At 37.5% G+C, this 24,489-nt stretch overlaps 1 protein-coding gene across 4 annotated transcripts in view; it reads right to left on the minus strand.

Moving 5' to 3' along the window:
• Positions 1 to 274: 274 nt before the first annotated feature.
• JPH1 (junctophilin 1) overlaps positions 275 to 24,489 on the minus strand; it is an 82,929-nt gene continuing 58,714 nt past the window's right edge. Inside the window, exons 4-6 of one of the 4 annotated variants that reach the window (XM_030266342.4) lie at positions 10,508 to 11,169; positions 3,019 to 3,114; positions 275 to 1,170 (exon numbers count right to left, since the gene is read on the minus strand). In XM_030266342.4, coding sequence (XP_030122202.4) covers positions 3,034 to 3,114; positions 10,508 to 11,169 — 743 coding nt within the window. In that variant the 3' untranslated portion in view covers positions 275 to 1,170; positions 3,019 to 3,033. Of the gene's footprint in view, positions 2,913 to 3,018; positions 3,115 to 10,507; positions 11,170 to 24,489 lie in introns of all 4 variants that reach the window. The other 3 variants (XM_030266341.4, XM_030266340.4, XM_030266339.4) reach the window with 3 other exon arrangements.

Genomic DNA, 24,489 nt, shown 5'->3' on the forward strand with positions numbered 1-24,489 from the left:
CAAGTATTGTGGTTTTAAGACAAAGGGAAAACTTTCTCTGTAAGTATTGGCTCACAAACATCAAGTTAATTTTGAACCTATAAAGATCCTGAGGAGCAGTGAGGCCCAAAAAAAAAAAAAATTCCGCTACAAGAGCAGCTGTTAATGGATCAGTCACTGACAAATGAAAATAAAATTGATCAAACCATCTTGTAGTGGGAGTGTATTTAAGATACTACACTTATAAAGACACAAAATCCTTTATTGGAAGATAAAAGAAGACACAAAGGGAAGCTTGACTTTCTTGGTTAATTTATTTTTAATTGTTTCCCAGAATCACTTTAGTTGAAAACAGTAACTCACAATTATATCAAAGGGACTAGAATTTCACCCATTTTCCTGCTTCACTCCTGTTTATTTCATTAGTTAGAAAAAAAGTCTTCCAAAGAGTGAACAAAGTAATTCATAAACAGGAAAAAGTAGTCTGAAACTCTATTAATAACCAACTTATTTTTATTAGAGCAAATACAGTTGTGAAAACTGTACATTGTACATTTTGGGTCAAGAATTATAAATAGAGAAACTCATAGATAAAGAGTTCATTCTTTGACAGCAAGAAACTTTAAATAGACAAAATGACATTTTTAAGTACATTGGCAGGCTTCATTGTGCTGTCCAAAATGTAGTGTACAGTATAACAACCAATTATAAATAGCCTTTCATGTAAAATACAACTGTGCACGTTTTAGAAAAATACCAACAATTTGTTTGAGCTTTGTTTTAAAAAAGCTTATAAATCATACATATTTATAAATGGTACTAACATGCTTACTTAAATTTATAAACATTTTTCATAAGCTTTGTTACCCATTATTTCCAGAGCATAAAGTATTTTAAATAAACATTTAATAGGAATTAAATATGTCAGTTACAAAATTACCTCTCCACATAAGGAGACAGGGGATGATTTAACAGTGGGATGGAACATTTCATCCATTAATTCAAGGCTTACACAGTAACTTTTAAAATTTTGTTCTTATTTAAAAATTACTTTCCTAAATTTAAAACACAATTTAAACTTTGTTGTTGTATTTTCTTTAAAAATAAATATACAAGTTTTATTTTCATTTGCTCTCTTTCTGCTTTCTTCTTTATCCACACTGGCCAAAACACAGGATTCTCAACATACTTCTGTAAAAAACACCACGGTGTTACTGCCCTGCTCGGAGCTGCTTCGCTGCACAACATTCAGTCCATACCTATGGTACTTTACTATGCTGCATCAAAAAATAGCTAATGTATTTTGCAAGAATGATGCCCAATAAACCATGCAAAAACTTAGAAAGTTTACAAACAGGTTCAAAAACTATACTGTATGAAAGATTCTCTAATAGAGATAAAATAAACTGTAATACAAGCCCTTTGCTTTTTGCAGCTTTAAATTAAAATGTTCGCTTGCCAAATGATCACACCACATATCTTCAATAAATAAGCATGCATTTCATTAATATAGGGTACAATAATTACAGTATAATGGCACATAAAAAGAAACGTGATCACATTGTTTGAACAAAGGGCTATGAAACTACTTAAGACAAACTTTGCAAATGAAAAATTTGAGGCTTTTTTAATGCTGAGGTAAAATTATGAATGGACTTTAAAGACACTGAAGGCATCAAATCGATAAACAATCACTTAACATTTTAAAATGCTCTACCTGAATGTATTCAACACAAATATAGCATTTTAAAGTTATGATTTATTATGAGCATTAGCTAACTGTCATTGGCATTAAACTGCACCCAGACAAGACTTTATTTTAACTGCTGTCAAAATACCTCAGAGTTGCAACATAATAATTCAAATCACCAATTACCAAGCACCAGAATTAAGAAAAAAAGAAAGAAAAAGTCAACATGCAAACCCTGTATCTCACCTTTCTTGGGTTACTTTAATATTCTATTTCCTGTTTAGAATGTGCTTGTACCAATATGTAAGTTTCTTTTTTTTTTTTCATTATGAAAGATTTTGCTTGGTATCAGCATAAGTATTTGAGCATTTTAAGGAAGAATATTTAAGTTTTGCAGTAATGGTGTATTATTTAATGAACCTTCATGCAAAATTACTCTTCAGGTTTAAGAAAATGAATTTAAGAATTTTATCCCTGGACTAGGAAAATATATTCGATTTTCGGCTTTGGCTGCTAGGCAGAACTGGTAGGTTTCTCCAGGCTGGACTAATCACTACTTATGGCTATACATCAAATTTCATAAACAACAAATGAACAGAATCACACACAGGCAAATGAAATTCGATCTCCCAGAACACTGCAGGAGATGTTAAAAGCAGCAGGTAATGGAATAAGACTGGTGACTGATGTTGCTAACTATTTCTTCTAATGAGATAGGAGTGAACGCTGGAATCACTTCCACAGCAACAGAATCCTCTGACCACATTCCTCTGGCAGTCGTTTTCCCATCTCCCCACTAAAAACATCAGACGGTAAAATAGTAAGGCAGCTGTTAACTTCCATCAACAAAAAGTGCAGCTCCGTACATTTCCAGTTTAGTCACACTCTGCTGGAACAGATGGACAAGCCAACGCGCTTCACTGGCGGGGCTGCTTCAGCAGATATTTTGTTTGTTTTCCAACATGGCTGCTTGCTTCAGCTTTCAGAGGACCCCAAAGCCACGAGCCACCAGCAGAGAAACTGATCTGGGCCCCTGGCTGAATTTTCCAAGTTTCATCTCTCTTGCGTCCCATCCTAATTCCAAGCCTCCTTCCCTGTGTCTGAGTATGACAGGTGCCATTTAAAAGGCTGATGACACAACTGCAGAGAACTGTGGGCTAACACCACTAGTTGTCATGACTTCACTGAAGGGTCAAAACAGTTACAATATTAAATAACTATGTTGAATCACATTCAGGCATAGCTAAAATTAAAGTGGAGAACATTAAAAGTATGTGAAGAAATTAAATCTTTATTATTTAAGGTGGGGTGAATATGGTGATTTTATATGAAAGTGAGACTTTTCTTACCTTTCCTAATTCCAATCAAGTTAGAAAATGGACAAAAAGAATGGCTAAACCAATATTCAACAGCATTACCAGGGCGATCATGACTGAGTTAGGGCCCTGAAAACAAAATAAAGATATTAGAATTAATGCAACCTTCCACATAGGCACAGCAATGAAAAAGACCCAACTTCACAATTTCTATAGGTTTTGACCTTGCTCTGGAGAAAGCAGACCCTGCTGCTGAAACACAGTCACTACCATTGATACTCAGGTGAATAAATATCATCTGTGTGAAATAAGCTGGATAAACACAGGTGAAAGTACATTACTTCTCTGCTCCTAATCACACTGAGATTAAGCCACCTGACAAACACAACTGCATCAACAAATGAAAAGAAAGCCATCAACACAAAAAGAATATCAGCTTAAAATAAAAGCAAAACCAAGAACTTTAGGGAAGCCAGGGTGCTGCTCTTCATCCTTACAGTGGGTTCCTTTTCCAGTTCCAACCCATTTCAAAACAGACATAATAAAGATGCTTTATTAAAAGAATACACATTTTTGATAACTCAAATAGAAAATTTACTTACCATTGCACCAAACCTATTTCAATTACAGATTAAAATGCATTTTATAGGTGCAAAATTACTCAGACACTTATTTTAAAGACCTATGTACTCAAGAATTGAAAAGTAAAAAAACTCCTTCCAATCCTAGCTAGAGCTAAAATTGGTTAGAAAATGTAAATAATTACACAATTTTAGTATTTTTGTGAAGCCAGAGAACAGTTTTTAATTATTTTTAGCAATTTTGGATATTTTTTTATTTTTTAAATGGATGCTTTCTACTGATCAACTTGAAAGGATGTCCCAACAGATGAAAATTCTCAATTCTCCCCTGCCTTTAACATATCTGGTGTATTACAACATGGTTTTACAAATATTTTAATACTCTTTTATTATACAGTTGCACTGTAAGCAGAAGCAGAGAAACTTCATTTAGACAATACTCTCCTAAATCACCAATCAAAGCCCACTAGAAAATCTGTGCAGAAAACTATCTTGTGAGCTACACAAGAATCACTAGCTTGCCTAAGAAGGTATATACTGAATGAGAAATGATACAGTATTTTCACTTTTCACATGAGGCATGCCTTGGAGAAGTTCATTATCCTTCATGACAACACAATGCTAACATCAGCTATATAATTTCTGAAATGCAAAGGTATAACAACTTGCTATTAGTAATTTGCTGCAACAGTGTAACTGGGAAGCTGTGGAAAAGTACTTCTGTCATTATTGTATCACATGGATTCCTGGAACAGTCTCACTGAACACCTTCTGTCAGAACACACCTTTACACAGTAGCTCTGACGGAAGGCCAGATGTTGAGTAAGCCACAAAATACATTATGTCAGGTACTGCTTAAAGCTCTAGTGAGCCTAAACCTCACCTGCACCTCTATCCACAACAGCCATCAAGCTCCCTTTGCACCAACTCTGAGGCGTCTGTTCACATGCTGAGAAGCACGTGCTCAAGTTCAGACAGTGACTGAGATTATCAGGATGCCAATTAAATGATGCCATAGGGGCAATGGTATTGGCAGTAGCACCCTCATTTTGCTTAATGGTGGAATGTCTAAAATATTCACTACGAAACTGAAGACCAGGTTTAATGACACCTTAGTCAAAGTGATTTTGAATAACAAGCTCCCACTTACCAGTGGTATGTTTCAACCATCAGGTCACAGAACAGAAGTGGAACCATGTTCCTTCCTCCTTAGTGGAAGTGACTCACCATGTGCCAAAGCATACAAGGCACTCGGGGGCAGAGAACAGGCATAAAAAGAAAGCACAGCTCCAGACATGGTTACCACAGCACTGTGAGCAGCCTTGCTCTCTACAGAAGTGTGGTTTAATTACACTATTCATTTCCACTAAGATGTGGGTTCAACATCTTTCTTTCTGGTGTTAGGCGCTGGAATAGGTTGCCCAAAGAAGCTGTGGTTGCCCCATGACTGGAAGTGTTGGATGGGGTTTTGAGCAACCTGGTCTAGTGGAAGGTGTCTCTGCCCATGGCACAGGGGTTGGAACCAGATGGTCTTTAAATGTCCCTTCCAACCCAAGCACTCTGTGGTTCCATAATTCTATGATTCTAATAGGGATTGACCATGTGATTCAAATCAGGTCAATGGTTCCTTTAGAGGCTGGAATCAAACCTGAAGATTTTAGTTATACTGCACCAGGAATTGCAAGGAATTGTGAAGATCACTGCCAAGTACCATTAAAATTTTTCGGGATTTGGCTATCTAGGACTTTGCATATTTGAAAATAACATCTATGAAAATAAAATTTATCTATTGCAACTTAAAAAAATTGGAACCTATGTTGCCTTCACAGGAACCAAGAACTTGTTCATTACCTGAACTACATCGTGGAACAGCATCCTGGTAGCTGCAAGACAGATTTTTGCTGATTGCCAAATTTGGACTGCAGCTCTCATGGCAGTCTCTTGGTATTATTAGTGCACAGACTCAGGCTCCAATAAAGCTTGGAGGGGAAGGTGATTTCTCTTTTGATGTATCTGTCAGTCAGGTTAGGTATAATAATAATAATCTCACCACAACAAAATTAGATAAATTAGGCTGAAAGCCCCAGGGGTTATGCTCTGAATCAACAAGTCTCATCCACAAAACAGAAGCAAGTGACACCTAAAGAACTGGGCTGGTGAGTTCACATGATCATAGAAAAATATATTATCTCTTTATGGTAATGAAATATCATAACGATAGCTCTTTATACAAAGAAGTAAAGCTCATATTCTTTGGCCTGCTATGTGCATTGTGTTTCACCTTCTGATCACTATACCTTTCAGCCCAAAGCAGGATTTCCGTATACACTAAAATGATTAAACAACATTTATGAAGCACACAGTTATTATGCAATGAACTACCACCTGTTTTATAGACACCTAGGAAATAAGCATTTAATGCTTTAAGACAAATACCACAAGTAAGACTTTAGTGTCCTGCAAGGACTTAAAATAGCAAAAGCCAAAATTAGTTTGAACACTCCTAGAGTGACTAGAACAGGTGCACTACAGAAGCTGTAGTAGAAAATCTGCAGTCCTGCTTGAATTTACCCTTTCAGCTTCTTGAGAGTTAGACATTTCTGTAGTTCAGAATACAACCATATGATTAGTTTCCATTTGGGGAAGAAAGTTATTTTCCTAAAATGTAGTGCCTGGAAATAAAAGACTAGGCTTGTAATACCATTGCATTAGGAATGTCCATTAAATTTAGCATAAAGTTCTTGCTCAGAGGTTTTTTTTAGGATCAGGCAAATACTAATCTATTTTTCAAACATCATGGTATTTACAGTCCTTACTAAATGGATGTTAGGTGAACAAAAATATGTGACTTGAATAAAAAGATGGGAGTAGAATCACTGGGTAATATTCAGGCAAAAACCAGGCTAAACACTGTGTGTTTAAAAATCTTTGCCTGTCAAATGAAAAAAAAAATTACAGCTGAGTAAAACACTTGAGCTAAGGCTTATTATTTGTCCTAGGGCAACACACGGACACGTACCAGAAATAAAAAGTGTATTCATGAATGTACAATACAATAGTGTTTTGTGAAATTCAATCCTATTTTTCACTCAAATCCAAGAGAATCTCCAATCAACCCATATTCAAGGTAGGACAGCAGCATGAAAGCTGAAACTGGGGCTGGAGCCTGCTAATGACCAGTTAGAAACAGCAGAACTGGTTTGTGGTCAAGGGCTCTGTGAGCACTTCACACTGTGGAAAATGTGAAGGAGCCTCATTCTCAGTGAAAGAGGGGTGATTTATCTCTCAGAAATGACAGGTGACTTTGTCATTGTGCTTTATGCAGGATTTCACCTTGATAAAACTGTGACTATTACAAGCTCTGGAAAAATTTCAAACTTTGATTTTTGAACATTAGGGAGTAAGTAAACAGAGAAACACACTTATATGTGTGGCATAAGAAGTAAGTGCTGGCATTTTTCAAGTATAATTCCAGAAATGGGGATATCTAAAAATCAAGACTTTCCTATAACTAACTTATTGAACAGATGATACTTGAAGGCATTCCTAAGGATGTAACATTCACAGAAAATATGAAACATTAATTTGATAACTAAAACAAGCTGCTACAAGCTTTGCTGCAGATGAAGTAGTTTGAAGTTCTTAATCCAAATTAAAGCTGATACTTCATTCAGGTATGAGGAATGGCTCTGATTTAGACACATAGAAGGAAGAACTGAAAATCTTCCCTTCTGTATCTGTGCTCTATGTTATCACTGGAAACCTAGAAAAAGTACAACACAATTTTATACAGCACTTTCAGATAATCTAACAAAAGTGCTCAATAAATGTTAATGGATTCATTTTTTTGCATTCCAAAACCATGTTTTATCATTCTCTTTCCATGACAGTGAGAGTTCTTTTCTCTTTTTATTTCTTAACAAATATATTTTAGAACTTCTACGGAGGATCTAAGGCAGACTTACTTTCAAAGCATACCAAAATAATTCTTCAGAATGACTAAAAAGCAATTGCAGCTTCTTACTGAAATAAAACAATTCCCCAATGCAACTCCAGAATTCTGATGCCTCTCAACATTCAGAAGCATCTGGGATAAGGAAAAGTACATTAATTAGAAAAAGGGAGAATGGATTTAAATTAGAAAATATTAAATTAGATTAAATATTACCAAGAAATTCTTTACTGTGACAGTGATGAGGCACTGGCACAGGTTGCCCAGAGGAACTGTGGATACCTCATCCCTGAAAATGTTCAAGACCAGGTTGGATGGGGCTCTGAGCAACCTGGTCTAGTGGAAGGTGTCCCTGGCCCATGGCAGGAGAGTTGAAACTAGATGATCTTTTAAGGTTGCTTCCAACCCAAACTATTCTATGATTCCATGTTCTCCTCAGTAACTGTACTCTCTTAACTTCGTCACTGCGTAATTCCAACACACTGTTGAGCTCAGTCCAGGAGCACTGCAGAACAAGCTACTGTTTTTCTGAAGCTGAAAGGTGATACTGAAAATTAAAAGTCTTTGGCAAAATTTACAGTCATTCTGTCCTGTTTCTCCCTCAGACTGCAACGCCAGTAGGCTACTCTTTTTTTGCCTTAAGCAGTTCAGCATTTTTACTCCCAGCATTCTGAAGAAATAAGCACGTAGGAAATTTAGTCTATAAGGGCAAATTTACAAACACATATAGAAAACTAGAATCTTTGAAAAACACCCACATACATCTACATACATCTTAAGATACTGTTACAATGAAAATTAATTCCTAAAATCTACCTTCCTTCCATATTGGAATGCTGGTAGTAAGAATAATGCAATTAGGATGCTCCAAATGAAGTAGAGTGACTTAGAGGTCCCAGATATCACTGGGAAACAAATCAGTGAACAAACAGTAGCTAATGCACAATATCTCATCATTTTTACACCTTTTGTGATAACAGGCTGTAGGTTCATGGTACTTATCCTGATTATTCTAGAAGGTAAATAAACTGCTGTTCAGGTAGCTTACTTGTGAAGATGAAGCCTCCCTCAGCTCCAAAATATTATTTGGAATGAAGGAAAAATAAGGACTACTTCTAGTGACTTATTTTCACCAGAGCTAAAAACCAATTCCAATTCAGCCTAGAATTTGTACATGCTCACTCAACATTTACAAGCCTGTCAGATTTGTATTACCCTACATAGGAGTAATATCTGTGAGATTTGAAAGGTTAAAGGGCTGATATCAGCTGTAATACAGATTTGCAGATTACAAAACTTCTGTGAACATCTACTTTGATCTGCACAGAACAGAACAAATACTTCAAGCAGACCCAGAGAATATCATCCTGGCAAAATGCTCATTATCAAACTACTCCAAAACCCTGGCATCTGAAAACTGATGGTACATTTAATCAAGATCATTAAAATCAACTTAAAACAAGACTTTTATCTTAATCTTTCTAGCTGCTTGTATATTTGCTTGCTAACCTGGGAAACTGTTTTATAAAACACACTTACAGAAAGTGATTTAGTTCGTCAGGGGTTTTTGTACCTTGAATCTTTCATTGCAAGATATGTTTTAATCATTCTTGCAGCTCTTTGTGTGACTTCCCCTCAAGGTATTTTTCTCATTTTAAATCCCTGATTTACAGACACTATTTTATCCCAGAAGTGGTTGCACCTGTGCCAAAAGCAGATAGAACAGACTCCCATGTACTCCTGCTTAATCTTTTCTGTTGATAAATCTAAGGATTATATTAACATCTCTGAACAACAGCAGCAGACTGGGAGCTCATGTTCAGTTTTCTCTCTTGCTCCTGATCCACCAACCTTATTCAGTTCTGATCCTGCAGTGCCAGGCTCTATAAATTGTCTTTCATATACAATATTGTATTTTGCTGTGCTGCCATGGATAATTATACTTTCAGCTTTCTTAGTAGTTGATTTGCATGAGCTTGTATTTGCCTTCATTTTAGACCACTCTCCTGGTCTCTGTGTCTTCTATAAACTTCATGGACAATATTCTCATGCCCTCTTGTATGTCATTAACAAGAATGTGATTAGACTAGCAGAATTAATGTAAGAATGACCTCACCAGAATAATATCAAATAAGTGATGGTTTTCTAATTACTTTTTGAGAACCATCAGTCAATTAAAAAAATTCTTTTAATGTGACATTTGACCTTTGCATTACTCTGGTTTCCTTGTCAGAATACATGACCATGTAAAAGCAAATCAAGTTACCTTCTTCATTGAGATGATGATGATTCTTCTGCCACACCTGAAGACATCAAACTTGTTTGACAAGACCACTTACAATCCATGTTGGTTGGAAATTACTCCCCCTCTTTATTTCTAAATTTTTTATTAATGAAGTCTGATGCCAATTATTCAAGTGTTTTGCATGCAATCAGTACTAGGCTATCTGGATCTCTTTAAATGGGTCATTCTGTTTATCCTGTCAATAATGACACACTGTTGGTTTTGTAGAGTACCACCAAAAATGACTCAAAGAAACAATCCTTATAAAAGAGAAACATTATGACTATTATCTAGAACTCTTCATTCACTAAAGGTTAACTTTAGTATGCAAAACTAATGCTTCCCTGAGTTTCTCTTGGCCCAAAAATCACAGAAACATCATCAGAGATTCTGAATTTCATACCCAGTTTTTTTATTCTAACATGAAATAGAAATGCTACTAGTCATCACTCCTTTTCTGCATAGCTATTAATAATTTTATTATTTTTAAATAATAATGAAATTAAGATTCACACTGATCTGAAAGTTCAGTTTTAAAACTCCTTTGCTCATTCCAGACTGGACTATTTCTTCCCCACTCCAGGTGAAATGGGTTTTAGCTAGCAGACTGTATCCAGATGAAGATTTGACAGTTCTTAGATTGCAAAGCTCAGCACACGGAGGCACAGTGGCAGTAAAAGCAAAAATGTTTCTTATAGTACTTACCGAGCTGTTTCCTACTTCCTTCTCCATTGCTGAATGTGACTCATTATTAGCTGGGTTCTTTGGTGCAGCAAATTCTGGTTTCTTAATTTTTATTTCAGGCTTGTTTTCTTTGGCATCTGGCTTACCCCCAGATCTAGCAGGACTTGGCTTCTGAGAGGGTGGTATCCGTGCAAGTGTTGATGGTGAAGGGTTGGCATATTCATCTTCTTCCCTGAGCTCCTGTGGAAGTGCTGTTGGATTCATTTTTACATAATAGCCGTGGTAGTGACCATGCAGCTCCCCATTCTCTGTGCTGCTGGCATTGTGCTGGGCTGAGAATTTTGGCTGGTGTTTCCCAGCTGCCTCCTCCTTCACTGGTGCTTTTGAATATAAAGGCTTGTTAGTTGTGGGTGTTATATTCTCAGTGGCTAAAAGCTTTTTTTCTTGACTGAGTCTTGCCCCAGAATTGGAGCTTTGCTTTTTCAGTTGTTTTGAAGGAGAAGTCTCAGAAGAAAGAGGAGGACTATTTCTTGGGCTTGCTTCTGGGGTTCGAGGGGGTGTAGTACCTTTTCGATAAAAGTGAGGTGACTCTTTTGGGCTGGGTGGTTTCTCCTGACCTTTTTCTTCAGATTTTTCTTTTGCATCCATTCCTTCTTGAAATTTTTGTTTGATATAATCAGGGCCTGAAAAACAGTGTAACAGAAATATTAAGATCAAAACAAAGTTCACAGTAAGACTGTTGCACTGGGATGTCAGACTGCACTGCCTTGCTAAAATGCAGGCAGGGGTATATGTTACCAACAGTTCATTGACATCCACAGGGATTTACTCCAAATTGCTCAGGCACAGGAGTTACTGTAGTTTTTTGGTAATTCTTGGAACTACTTACTAACTTGGCTCAGTCACTCTACATCTTCAGCTTTTCAAAGGGCCACAGTACGTAAATTGTTCCTGAGTCAAGTCTGAGTGGCTGAAGATTGACTAACCTTACATCATCTACCATTCCTTTTCTGAGGCAAGTTTTGAGGGATGTTTTGTTTGATACCCTCACTGATTTAACTTCTCATATCAGAGTACCTCTTTGATATGTAGATAGTTAACCATGAGAATGAAATATCTCTTCTGTTCTTAGAAGCTACAAGAAAAAGGGCTTCAATGGCTTTTTCCCCCTTTGGGTGAAGGTCAGCTTGTTTTATATAAACATATAAGTGCCTTGAACTCTCACACGCTGGCTTTGTCTTCCAGAACCAATCACTCCCATATGAACACCCAGGTTAACCACTCTAGTCACTAATACAATTCCTGCTTAGAAGGCAGAAATACAAATTCTTTTACATACATCAGGAAAATACTTAGAGAGCAGTAAGTGTGAAGAACATCCTCTCCCCAAATTCTAGCTAAATGCCCATACGCACATTCACTACTAGGACTCTTCAAAGTGCATATCTGTACAGCTGCTAACATAAACAGAAACTGACATGCTCTGCTCCAAGTTTTGGTTCTCAGATTTGATTGTTTAATGGTAAGACTTGAGCAAACACTGATGAAGAAACAAATCTGCTGTAAATTTGTATGTATTGTAGGCAATGTTTTCTGCTTTACTTCCTAGAGGTCACATTTCAGATTTCAGGATTAGTTTCTCCTAAGAAGTCACAAGTTGGGGAGCTCTGTGAACAAAGAACTGCCAACAATCTTCCTGTATTTTCAAAAATAGCTTCTGAAAAACACATTACAACTGTTTTTTCCTTCTATCCTTGCTAGCACCACAACTTTCCTTTGATTTCTTTACCCTTCTCTAAGTGAGGCTTATCTGCGCTTTAAATCATAGAGAAATTCTGTGCCCAGAGAAGAATGTCTGCACACATTTTTCTGCTTTTGAGTTTAGAGGAGGCCCTAACTGTGCTAGGCAGATACAGTGTTTTTACAGATGCCAGAAGCATATGCATATCGACGCAGTGTGAAGATGAGAGGAAGGAAGAGCAGCATGAAGCTTTTGGAAGTTACTGAGTCATCTGGTAAGTAAGCATTGCTGAGAAGAAGAATTACTCGGCATGCAAGGTCTTTTGAGCAGGAAACATTTTTGGCGTCTCTGAAAACTAGGGGTGGAAATAAGGAGCTGTTAAGAACGGCTAGACATAGACAAGCCAGGATTTGTTCTCAAATGACATTTGAGGAGGAAGTTTTGAGGAGTTAAGCCTGCACAGAGGGAGGGAACTAGAGGCTTTATTCACAGCTTTTTATAATCTTCCTGGTAAAAGGGAAAGGCAGCACAACACAAATTAAGAGTTTCCATATATAAAGTTACAGGTATGATCACCATTCAAAAAATTCTCCATCATGTTGAGGATTTCTTTCCATCTTTGCTGAGGTACATAAGGAAATGCTGAGGGGTTTAACATGCATAAACTTTCTTTTTCATACCTCTTCACATTAGATATAATTAGGGGTGTAAAGAAAAAAGGATAACTAAAAGAGCTCTGACTAATCTTTAGCCCAAGCCATGGAGCTGTCAAATTGCAATGATTATTTATTATGGACAGATCCATATTCACATTCGCTTGCTCTTTATGACTGTTGTGGTCAAAGCATCCAATTGGAACACTATCTCTTCAGTCTTACAATGCTGCCTAAATTCTGAAAATTCACTGTGACATACTCTGCACTGCCTCATATATGTAAAGACTTGACTTTTACTAATATCTGACAGCATTTGACAAACTGAAGACACTTGCATAAGGAAAATATCAGAAAATGACATCAGAAATGACCTCAAAAATGTCACCCCTCTCCACCCTTTCCTGCAATCAACTAAAAGCCTCCTAAAGATGGGCAGAGAAAATCCCACCCATCAAGAGACCTCCAAGCTGCTGGAATTTTTGAAAATAGAAAGGAACGCATGGTCTCAGCTGCCCATGTCTCCCCAAGAGACTTGTGGAGTGCAAAGCAAAAAACTTCAAAAGCAAAACAAAAATATAACCTGGAGTTTCCCAAATAAGTTAAGTGTCAACAGGCTAAAAATGCCACACTTTCACTGGGTAATTGGAAATATTTTGTCCTATGTGACACTGAGCTCTCACCAGAGAATGCTGCATCCATGTAACATCTGAGGGTGTCTGACCAGATGTTCAGCCACTGCCTTAACACAGCACAGCAGCCCTCCCTCCCACCCCCAGAACATCATATATGGATATTAGGGATATATCCCTTGCCTCCAATCTTGTCAGGCAAGTCTTTCCAACACTGAAATTCTTGGCCCTTTGCTGAAGTTCGCTTTGGAGATTGTCCAAATCCTTTTTAAATGTCTGTTCACTGTATCCAATACAATGGGATTGTGCACCTGTCCAAACCAAGCAGCAAGAACTCAGCTCCCACTCCCTTCTAAGGACTAAGAGCTGTCAGGATTTACCTTGTCCCCTTTGTAAAGACTCTACAGATATGGGTAAGAGAGTTATTCATCCTAAGAGCAATCTACAGCACAAGTTTAAAGAAACAAGGGCCAAGGGAATTTGCAAAGAGAGTCACTAACATCCTTTCCGGTAACATTTCTTAGCTGGCTGATCTTAATGAGCAAGAGAATAGAATTTGAGGGTAAAGTGGGATTATCTGACCAGGAAATAAACATGGCATTCTGGTTCTTCAGTTTGCAGTTCAAGCAAGGAGTAGATCTAGGCATAATACATCCCAGTGCCTGAGGAGAACCTGGTCTGGAAAGCAGAACCAAGAAATGTTATCTAACCAAGTAAAGGTAAGATGAACCTGTGTGTTTTCTTACAGTAAGATGCTGGCTGTGCTACCAAAGGATCAAAACTGATGCATCTTTACTCAAGGTCAGCCACGGGGTGGTTTTGGCTCACACACCTGTTGTGATGCCAGTAACTGGATGGCACCATTGAAGCGTGAGTTAGCCATCATTTGGGGAGAATAGCCTCTGAAAGCCAAAGGACTGTGTGGTTGTGTGCAAAATATGCACAGTCTCACACAGCCTGGTGGTCAGCTTGAACAGCATTTCAGTGATGGCTGTGGGGTGAAGGACGCTTTGCTGTGGTTGAAGATGCACTCATCGTTGCTCTAAATCTAGAATTTTTGTGAATTTCTTACGTAATATGTCCTTCCTCCTGGAAGGGCTCTAGTAAGTGATGTGACAGCACAGCCAGCCCTGTAAATGAGAAGAGAAGGATGCCCTGGTTCTGCCACAGCATTTTTAAAGAGGTGACAGCCACATGCTTTCCCCCATGGCCTAGTGAGACACATGTATTGGCAGCATAGGGCTGTTGCAGGATTGTGGCTCAAGGAGCATCTGAAAATGTCATCTTGCAGGACACTGTAAATGCAGACACTTTCCCAAGATGGCTAAGAAGAGACCTTGTGCTTCATCAGAGCAGAATGAAATCCGAAGCTTGAGAGGGGTGGCAGAATACATCTAGGATAGTGAGGGAAAAGGCATATATGCAATTGCATCAGTGATTTTATAAACATCTTACTGTTCTTACAATTCAGGAAAAATAAGCATTTCACATTACAATTGTTTTTTTGTCTACTCAAAAGCAAAAAAAGACTGTAATGCTACTAATGCAGGCTTCAGAACATAATCTTTTAAGAATATAATATTTAAAGTACTATTGATGCTGAGTGATGTGATTCAATTTCAAGGTATGTTAGAAATTCTTACTAGATAAACAGATGCTTATTTCTGCTTTTTAAACTGAAGTACACGTTATGTGACGTAACCTATCTTTAGTGCTACATAGAGAGTTAACAGACAGGGATATAAAGAGCAATCCAAATAAGAACAATATTATAATTTCATCCTTATGAGAAAATTCATGTTGTGCTTATAGATAAATTCCAAATGTGAATCACCTACTTCACTTTCTAATTTTGTTTATGTGTATGAACTGTTAGTGGAAGGATGCTCCATTTTCACCGCAATGTTTAACAAATGTCTGTGGGGTAATGGTGACACAATCAAAGTTACTTGCTCAACCAGGACACTGCAGTCTGTATGCAAACCTTCCAAGATTAGATGCCTCTTTTTAGGGAACTACTCAATATTTCAACAAAAATAGGAGAGAATTCCTAATCTGAAAATTTCCCTATCTATAAATGCAAAACTAAAGCTTATACCAATAGCCCATTTTAGTGATGGGGGAACTAACCCAAAAGGAAATAATGACCCAAAGCACATGTTTCATCTGAATAACCTTTCTGAATTTGGTGCTCAGCTGTGAATAAAGTACTAACAGGCTAAAAGCTCTGCTAAATCTTTGACAAACCTAAAGATACAGAAAAAGCCTTTGTCAAAACTAGGAAGGGAGTGTAAGTCTCCTGAGTAATCAAAACTCCACGCAGCACTTTGGCCATGAGTTTGTTGCCTACCATAAATGTCTTCTTGCTGAAAAAGCCAAATCTAAATCCAAAGAGAGAAGGAAATAATAAATGAGCAATAAGTTTCTTATGGCAGATTATGCCCTAATACAAATCCAGAGCAAAAGCTTAAGCAAAAGCTTACGACTTTGGTATTTAAACGAATTGTACTAAAAAAGGAAAATGTATACTTTAGTGTTGGTACTGCAGGTTGATATATACTGTTCATCAAATAAGCCAGTGAAAACCATTTGGCTTATCTTCTGATGTTTTTGACGGTTTTCTAATGTGTCACTGTTGGCAACAATATGCATGTTCTCATAATAAGATTTCTTTGCTATTCTGATAAACTTAATAAAACTCTGAAAGACAAGTGATCAATCAGAGGATCAATTAATATAAGATCTTTCTTCCTTATGTTAAGCTTTTCCAGGATAGGACATCCAGTATAAAAGAATTCCTCAGGATGGCAACTGTAGGCGAAGAAATATAAAATCAATTATCAATCTCTTAAAATAAATGATTCAGTGAGTCATTATGGAAGTGCAAATAACTATGTTCAGTAAATGTTAGAAAGATAGGGTTTATTATTATTTCTTCATTGGGGAGATATGAAAGGAGGGGGAAGAACTATAATTAATATTATTAGTACTTCCTCTGCTTTGTTCTTAATTTCCTAACTGTTATACTGGTAACAGGGAACAAAAAAAACCTCTTAAGTGCTAGGCTGCTGGCTTGAATTCAGCCCAACTGAATTGAGGGCTGTGCAATGCCATGTGCAAAATGTGTTGATGAACTCAGTGGAACAGAGATATTATTATTGTTTTAGTAATGTTTGGTAGACTGAACTGGGACTGGATAGGTCTGGAAATTAAAAATTATTACCAGAGAAATTAAAGGATATAAGGCAAGGTACTTAAAGAGCAATAGGGCTCTGAGAGAACACTTCTGCTTGACCTAGGTATGAGTAGAATAGAACAGAACATTTCCTAAGTCAAAAGGGACTTAGGACAATCATCTTGTCCAAGTCACTGAGTAATTCAGAGCTTGAGCAAAAGTTAAAGCCTGTTACTAAGGGCATTGTCTAAATACCTCTAGAATACTGACAAGCCTGAGGCATCAATCACCCCTCTAGAAAAAGCCTGTTCCAGTGTTTGACCACTCTCCTGGCAGAGAAAGTCTTCTTAATGGTATTTTAAGAGGTTATCACTCCAGGTATCTGCATACCCTTCTCATGGATGCAGTGATCCAGCAATAGGGCATGGAATAGTGCAGCTCCATCATGGTTGGGTCAATGTGCAGCAACATAAGAAATGTCTTACTCTTATTGATGCATGGATAAGTTATTTAGGAATTCCTTAATTCAAAAACACATATGTAGGCATGGCTGCCCTGTTTCGGCTGCATCTGAAGTTGGTTATGCCACCTGGAATAATGGCTTTCTTTAAAATACTTGAGAATACTTTAGAGAATAAAAAACCACATTAGCCAAAGCTTAAAAACAAAGCATGTCACAAAAGAGAGAGAAAAAAAATTGAAATGGAAGGGATTGTTGACACTGTCTTGTGAGATGTAGAAGAAATCCAAGTCTGGATGGCTGACTTAACTTTTAGCCTCTGATGGCAACTGCATTTTGGTGAGGTATGATCAGCATTTTAAACATTATTAAGCAGCTTCCCTAGCTATGGGCAAATAAAAAAAATCTTTCCTAGATAATTTTAAAATTCCATTTGGCTGCCTTAAAATCCCTTTTTTTTTTATCCTGGACTTCATATACCAGCATGGAAGTATCATGGTGGCCTAGGAAAGCAAACTACAATGCAAACAAGAAGGAGTCCTTTTTTTTTTTTTTTTTTTTTTTTTCACAATCCAAAAAATACTCCAAAATATAATGTTTATTATTTAGAATCTTTCTTCATTCACTCTTAATTGCAAATCTTCACTTCCTACTCCTCCCTCTTTGAAGATACCTTCCCTTTGCCAAAGTTTTCTCCAGCTTACACTTTCAGGGCTTCTCAATCTGTTGTTAGCACTGCTGCTTCCTTAAGCAGTATTCCTGGTGGTCTTCCTTCTCATGCTGGACTGGAGGCAAGACTGCAGCCAGCATGTGCCAGCAGCTACTCCCTAAATCCATGAGTGTCATGGAGGTTGCTGCCTACATGTGTTTAGTTTATGGAACTGTTCTGATTTGATCTGGCAGCCCACTGTCTTTGAAACCATGCACTACCAACATGACCGAAACATATGACAAATATATAGAGTATAAGGTGATATTTTACTATTGCCACAACCTGACAAAGCCACATCATCATTCAGTGATGTAAAAGTCAGAATACACGTCCCCCCGAGGAGTTCCAGTCCACCTAGGACTAACTTTAAAAGGTAGCATCACTGATTACAAGCAGGCTTCAAAGCAAATGGAAGTGCAACCTTCCTTTTTGCTAAGTAAAGATAAGGACCGACAGAAAGTATTCACTGCATAAATTACTTATTAAGTGTCTTGCTCAGAAGAACCCCAAACACATAAATTTTTGCATATCAAGGTTGCTACTTTATACCTAGGAAACAGTTTTGTGCAGTACCCTGAACTTCTGCATAGTTTTGCTGGAATGTGTATCTACCATATTTAAAATATCTGCCAATGCTTTATTTTCCGAACTTTGACGTCAATGAAGGCGACACAACCTTCTCAAAACCCCCACTAAATGCTTCCTGACACAGACTAGACTGAGATCCAAAGCCTTGAGTTACTTATTTACTAGCTCCACATACAGAGACACACACACACACACTTTGGCCAAACCCAAGGCTAGTTTTTATGCCTCTCTGCTTACTCTGCTGTGATATTTACACCGCACAATACAGTTCTTGGTGTGACCTGACTACTTTACTGCTAGCGTCTCTGCATTTCACACAGGTATTTGTTGAAAAGCATATGACACCATGTTATCTCACAATGCTTTTGGAAAATACCAAAACATCTACTCAAGCACACTTGAGCTGCCAGCAACAGCAATGGCAACAGAAAAGGAAATGGCCTTCAGCCAAACAAGTCACGTCATAGGTAACATCACAAACTTGCGAGTCTAGCAGTAGGATGATGAAACAGATAGTAATGCAATTTTTACTGGAACGAAAACCAGACTGCCTCTTCTCTCCATGTCAGTTCCTCCAAATCTGAAATTAATTTCAGTTACCCTGCCATTAACACACCTGCATACAGAACCTAAACAGTGCTTTTGTAATTTGCATTTTTGTACTATCCAATAACTAAAGAATCATAAGAAGGGATTAATAAAAGAATCCGTAAAATTAAGATTTTCTTCCTCTAAAGGTTTGCAAATGCATCATTAAAGTGCAGACATGTACACACTAATGAATTTCAAAAGCTGCCTGGAGTCAGCACCAAGAACAATGAATTCTGTGTACCCAATCTCTGCTCCATTCCTGTTGCTAAAGCAGTTGCTTTAGCAGGTGACTGAGGTAGCTGTGGTATTTCCAAATCAGGGCAACATTTCCCAACTGTATCTGCATAGCAGTGTGTAAGCCTTTATACTTCTGGATTCAATATCATCAGAAAAATGTAACAAATTTATCTTACCTGGTAGAGAGCACTTATGAGCGCTCCACAACTATCTCTAACACCTCACTGGCACATTAGCTTATGGACACAGAACTTGCTCATGACCAGCAATCTTAATCATGCCTTGCTTTACTTACCCTGCTTTTCTGTTGATGAATACTGACAGAACTTCAAAAAAATATCTGTCAAGATTACATGGTGATGCATATGACTCCTGTATCTAGGACAGGTTTCATTTTTCCAGGGTAGATAATACACAGACATTGTATTTAATGTGAATGATTCCAGCCAAATAACACATGCACTATAATCTACTTGAATGCTTCTAAGCCTTCAGGCTGCTTAAGGGGAGATAACTGAGAAGGTAAATTTTTAGCTTTTTCACAGAAAACCTAGAGACTACTTTACTTCATCCGAACTGCACTGGGGCAGCTGTTAACTGCAAAGTAGGTTTTTTTAAGCTTCTAAAGGATAGGCAGAAGTGGAAGGCTGTAATCCAATTCTCATTGCATCTGCATATTCTCTGAGACGATGAATTTTAAATATAGAGAGTGACTGTTAATGTGGCATAATAACTGTCTTTACTCAGTAGAATTCACACTTCTTTACATTTCTCCCAGCGTGTCCAGATCTTTCTGACATGATGATCCCCAAAGTTCTACACAGTATTTCAGACTCAGTGTCACTGGGATCATGCAGAGAAGGGACTACTCTCTATGACATGCTTCTGTATATACAACCTGGAAGGGTATTAGCTACTTCTCTTCTCTTATCACATTTCAAATGCATGGCTATCATCCTGCTCCATGGGAGTTTGGCAACTGACCTCAACAGGAGCAGGTTCATGTCTGCTGTCCAACTGGCCAAGGCTGTCTGCCTGTCTTAAGAACTGTTTTTCAGTAAATTCAATAAACAAGTGAAATTTTTGCCAAAGCCCTTCTAACCTTTGCCTCTTTTAAAATCCTTATTTCATAAAGAGACAGTGCCTATTTTTCTGAGAACACCGTTCTGTTCTTCCACTCCAGAAAAAGGCAGAGCTTCAGATATGCACTCAGGGCTTGGGTTGTAGGTGCCAGCATTTCTTATACCTGTGGAATATCTTCCAAAAAGGCTCAAAACCAGGGAGACAGTAAATACATGTATGTAGGCAAACAACCAAAATAACTCTTGAATATATAGGCGTAGATGTAGATAGGCAAAATAACATGGAAAAAACTAGTCAGTTTCAGACTCCACTGATTCTACAGATCTAGAGATGCATTACTACCTTTAATTAAAACACCAGATATTTCTAAGGGGTTCATGATTATATGATATGATGTCAGACCTAATTTTTTTAGAAGTCTCCTTTATCGCCTTGTGTTTATAGAAAATACACTGGAAATATGAACAGGAGTAAAGTTTTGAAATTTATGGCTTTATGAATTTTCTTGGAGGGTTGAGGGTCAATCCAGTATTTTTCAAAACCAGTACTCATTAAGCTGTACCACACTTCCAGCAAAATTAATTTCTTGTATCTAGCATAGAAATTAATTATAAAGTGTAAGAGCCTGGAGTGACTGCTGCACTGCAAATGCCAGAACTGGAGAAATACAACAGTCAATTTAATTCTGGTAAAACTAGGGTATGTGAGCTGCCTAGTCTTGCATCCAAACCTAGCTTCTTTCTAATATGTTCTTACTCTTTTGCATTTTAAGAGAAACTCCACTCATCATGCCACTTACCATTCTGACCTCACACAGTGTCATTTCTTCCTTTCCCGATTAAGACTCTAAGTTTTCATTTCTCAAGTCTAAGTTTGCAATATCCATTTACTGCTCCCCTCCTCCAAATCTATCCTATACTCTTCAGTTTAGCAACAAAATACGTTGCTACCTCCGACAAAATACGTTCTGCTCTTCACCTGATACTTTTTGAGGAGCCTCTGTGATTTTCTGAGTCGTATTTCAGTATCAGTACTCCACTCTTACCCTCCTTTGACATAAGCGACCATTCTCTTCTGGAACAAGTCTCAACTGTTAACATCTATGATTTATCCTTTTAATTCACCTGTATCTTTCTTTCATTTTTAAACCACACTTTCAAGGAAATTAACCTCCAATTATTCTGTTCTTGGACTCTTTTCTTTTACAATTTTCATCCTGTTTAATTTCACCACGAATTCCATGCTGGCTGTGTTTCAGCTCCAGATTTTACTCCTGCTCAGACAATTATCTGAATGAAAAACTATTACTGAACTAATAGGCAGAAATACTCATCTCCTCAAAATGCTCAACATGGTCTTCCACATCATACTGTACATTACATTATTCAGGTCTATAATATGAATTGGATTTTTCTTTTTTCGGTATCTCCCTAGGGTCTCTCTAATTTTAAATAAGTCTTAAATTTTGCACACTTTCCTGGAATAAAAGGTCATGTATATTAGCCCTCTATTTCTGTGGCCTTGACAAACACAGAATGCAGCTGCAAAGATTATTTTTCTCTAATGGTCTACATCATATGTTAAAAGTGTAACAGGAGAAGCCTAACCTTTTAAACATAATTTAAATCTCCACTAGTATAATAAAATAATAAAATCCATTCAAAACAGATCACCATATTAGACTGAAAATTAGCACTGCTAGCTGAATTTCAACATGGAAGAAATATTTATGACATGGTTATAAATAGGATTTATAATGGAAATTTTGACACTGTGATAATACTCCCATGTGATAGACCCTACTTCATCTTGTCCTTGGCTGGACACCATGACAGACCAATATAGAAATTCACTGGAGCAGGCCAACAGTGTCCTGGAAGGAATGGTTCTTTTTCAAAGTCAATGAATGATTTTTAACAGGAGAAAGGAAGCACTGACCTCTCTCTTTCAGACTATACCTGTAATTAACACTCCCACAGTGCCAGATAAGATACATATACCTAGGCTAGAATATGAAAAGTTACTTCAAGATAGCAACACAGCTGAGACAGCACTGAAGTTAGTCCAGGCTTCTAACTAGTTTCGTAGTCAGATCCTGCAGCCTTTACTAAGCAACCATGAATTTCATCTGGATGCAAATTAACTAGCTCACTACTTATGCAAGTCTGTGAACATTACAGTGATTGTAACAGCTTTATCACTCCACAGGAAACCGGTTCTCTATTATTAGTTTTAAAAGTTTATTTGCTCAAAACTAATAAGGCATATTTTTTTCCTAAGCAAATAATTTGATTATGTGACTCAAAAGTATCTTGGAGAGACCGAGAAAGCATCCTGAAGAATTAAGGCAATGCCTCTGCAAACTCTCTTTCCTTTGCCTTCTCCCAGGCATGCTCTCCTGTCCCAGATGCATTGCAGGAACACTGAGGAGTGGGTTGAGCCAGCAGGTGTGTTAGGCAGTGCATCAGGATGGATGCAGACTCCCAGCAAGCTGGATGGCCCTCACCCTGGGCAAAAGGAAAAATGTGGAAGGAAAGGTGGGGGCATCTGTACCTAGGGCTTGGCGAGACAGGTGATAAATCTGGAAGTCATGTTGTGAAGACTGGTATCACATGATTTATAAAAAGAAAGGGGAGAACAAGAATAAAGCTTGAAATTGGCTCCTTTTCTTTTAATGCACCTTCTTTCTTTGATTACTAGATACAACAGAAGTGCATTAGGATATTTCTATAGGCTCTGGTTTCTCCAGAGCTCTGTAGAAAGAGAATAGAAGCAATAAATTGTAGAGAAAAAATGGCATAGCAAGAAAACTAGTAACAGATCTTTGAGGATAATGAAGTCATATGTAGAATAAATTCAGAAAATGAACAGGCTCTTGTATGACTAGGAATAATGAGCGAGCTTCCATATGCTTTAAGGCACAAACTGATGGCATGGCTGGTAACTTTAATCAGGCAAAATGCTCATTGTAATTGGCTTTTTAAATAAAACTCTCTGGTCTGGCACACATGCATTTAGCCAGGACATTCCAGTTAATTAGCATCAGCCAGAAATCTGTCTTTCCTGTCCATATGGAGTTTGCATTTTGAGAACTCGAGGAGGTGGTGATGAGAAGAGGAAGATGGGAAGGATGTTTTGTCTTCTTAAGCTACAGACATCTACCACTAGTCAAAAGAGAATGTAAACCACAGTTCCTCTTTAAGGCATTAGTGGCCATTACAAATTGCCTTGTAATAAACCTAAAATGCTTATTTCTGAAACTAGTAATGTTCAGCATGCTGATACTGACACTTTAACAGTAACCAAATCTTATAGCAAAAAATACTAGTAAATCTTGCCAAATTCTTACTCTTATAATAAGGAAGTCTTTGCTCATTAATTTCACCTAAATAAATTTTGTCCATCTCTAAACTTGGACAGCTTTAATTTATAAACTGCTCCCTGATATCTCACGCCTTGTTTAGGAGGTCAAAGGCTGGATGAATTATTCTGGTGATCCATGTATGTTCATCTGGCAGCTAGTTGGCCTGACAAATAATCTGCCAGAAAACAATTCAGATCTCAATTTCCAGACCTTAACTACTCCGTGGTAAAGTGCCCAGACTGCTCTTACCCTGCAGCAAAGCAGTTGTACCCTTCTTTCATTTAATCAAATGTTATTCATTCAAACTGAATGAAAGAGCAGTATCCATTTGCTGCAGGATATATATGCACACAGACAATTACGGCTTAGCTGTCCAGTCTGTGCAAGTCCATACTTCAGTTTACCTTCTGATTGTGTGTTTACAAGACCACATCCTAAACACAGTCTGTGAATTTAGAATGAATGTGTCAGTCAAGCATCCACTAACCTTGTGCAAGACTGGAACAATATTGCCCCTTTTCACTGAGTGTCAAAAACCTTTCTTTTCTGTTACACCTTTGATACAGTATTCCATCAGTCATTTGTTCTTCTCTAGGTTTTAACAAGAGACACAAAAAAGCACTTATTTTTTTTGTTTAAGCAAAGACAGATTTCAAACTGTCCCTGGATGACTCCCTTGAATTAGGCTATGACTCAGGTTTCATTTGTTTCCTGTCCTGGTGTGCTCTCTTTTGACACATCCACAAGTTTAGTGATGCCTGGAGGAA

The sequence above is a fragment of the Taeniopygia guttata genome, chromosome 2 (genome assembly GCF_048771995.1).
Source record: "Taeniopygia guttata chromosome 2, bTaeGut7.mat, whole genome shotgun sequence".
NCBI lineage: Eukaryota > Metazoa > Chordata > Aves > Passeriformes > Estrildidae > Taeniopygia > Taeniopygia guttata.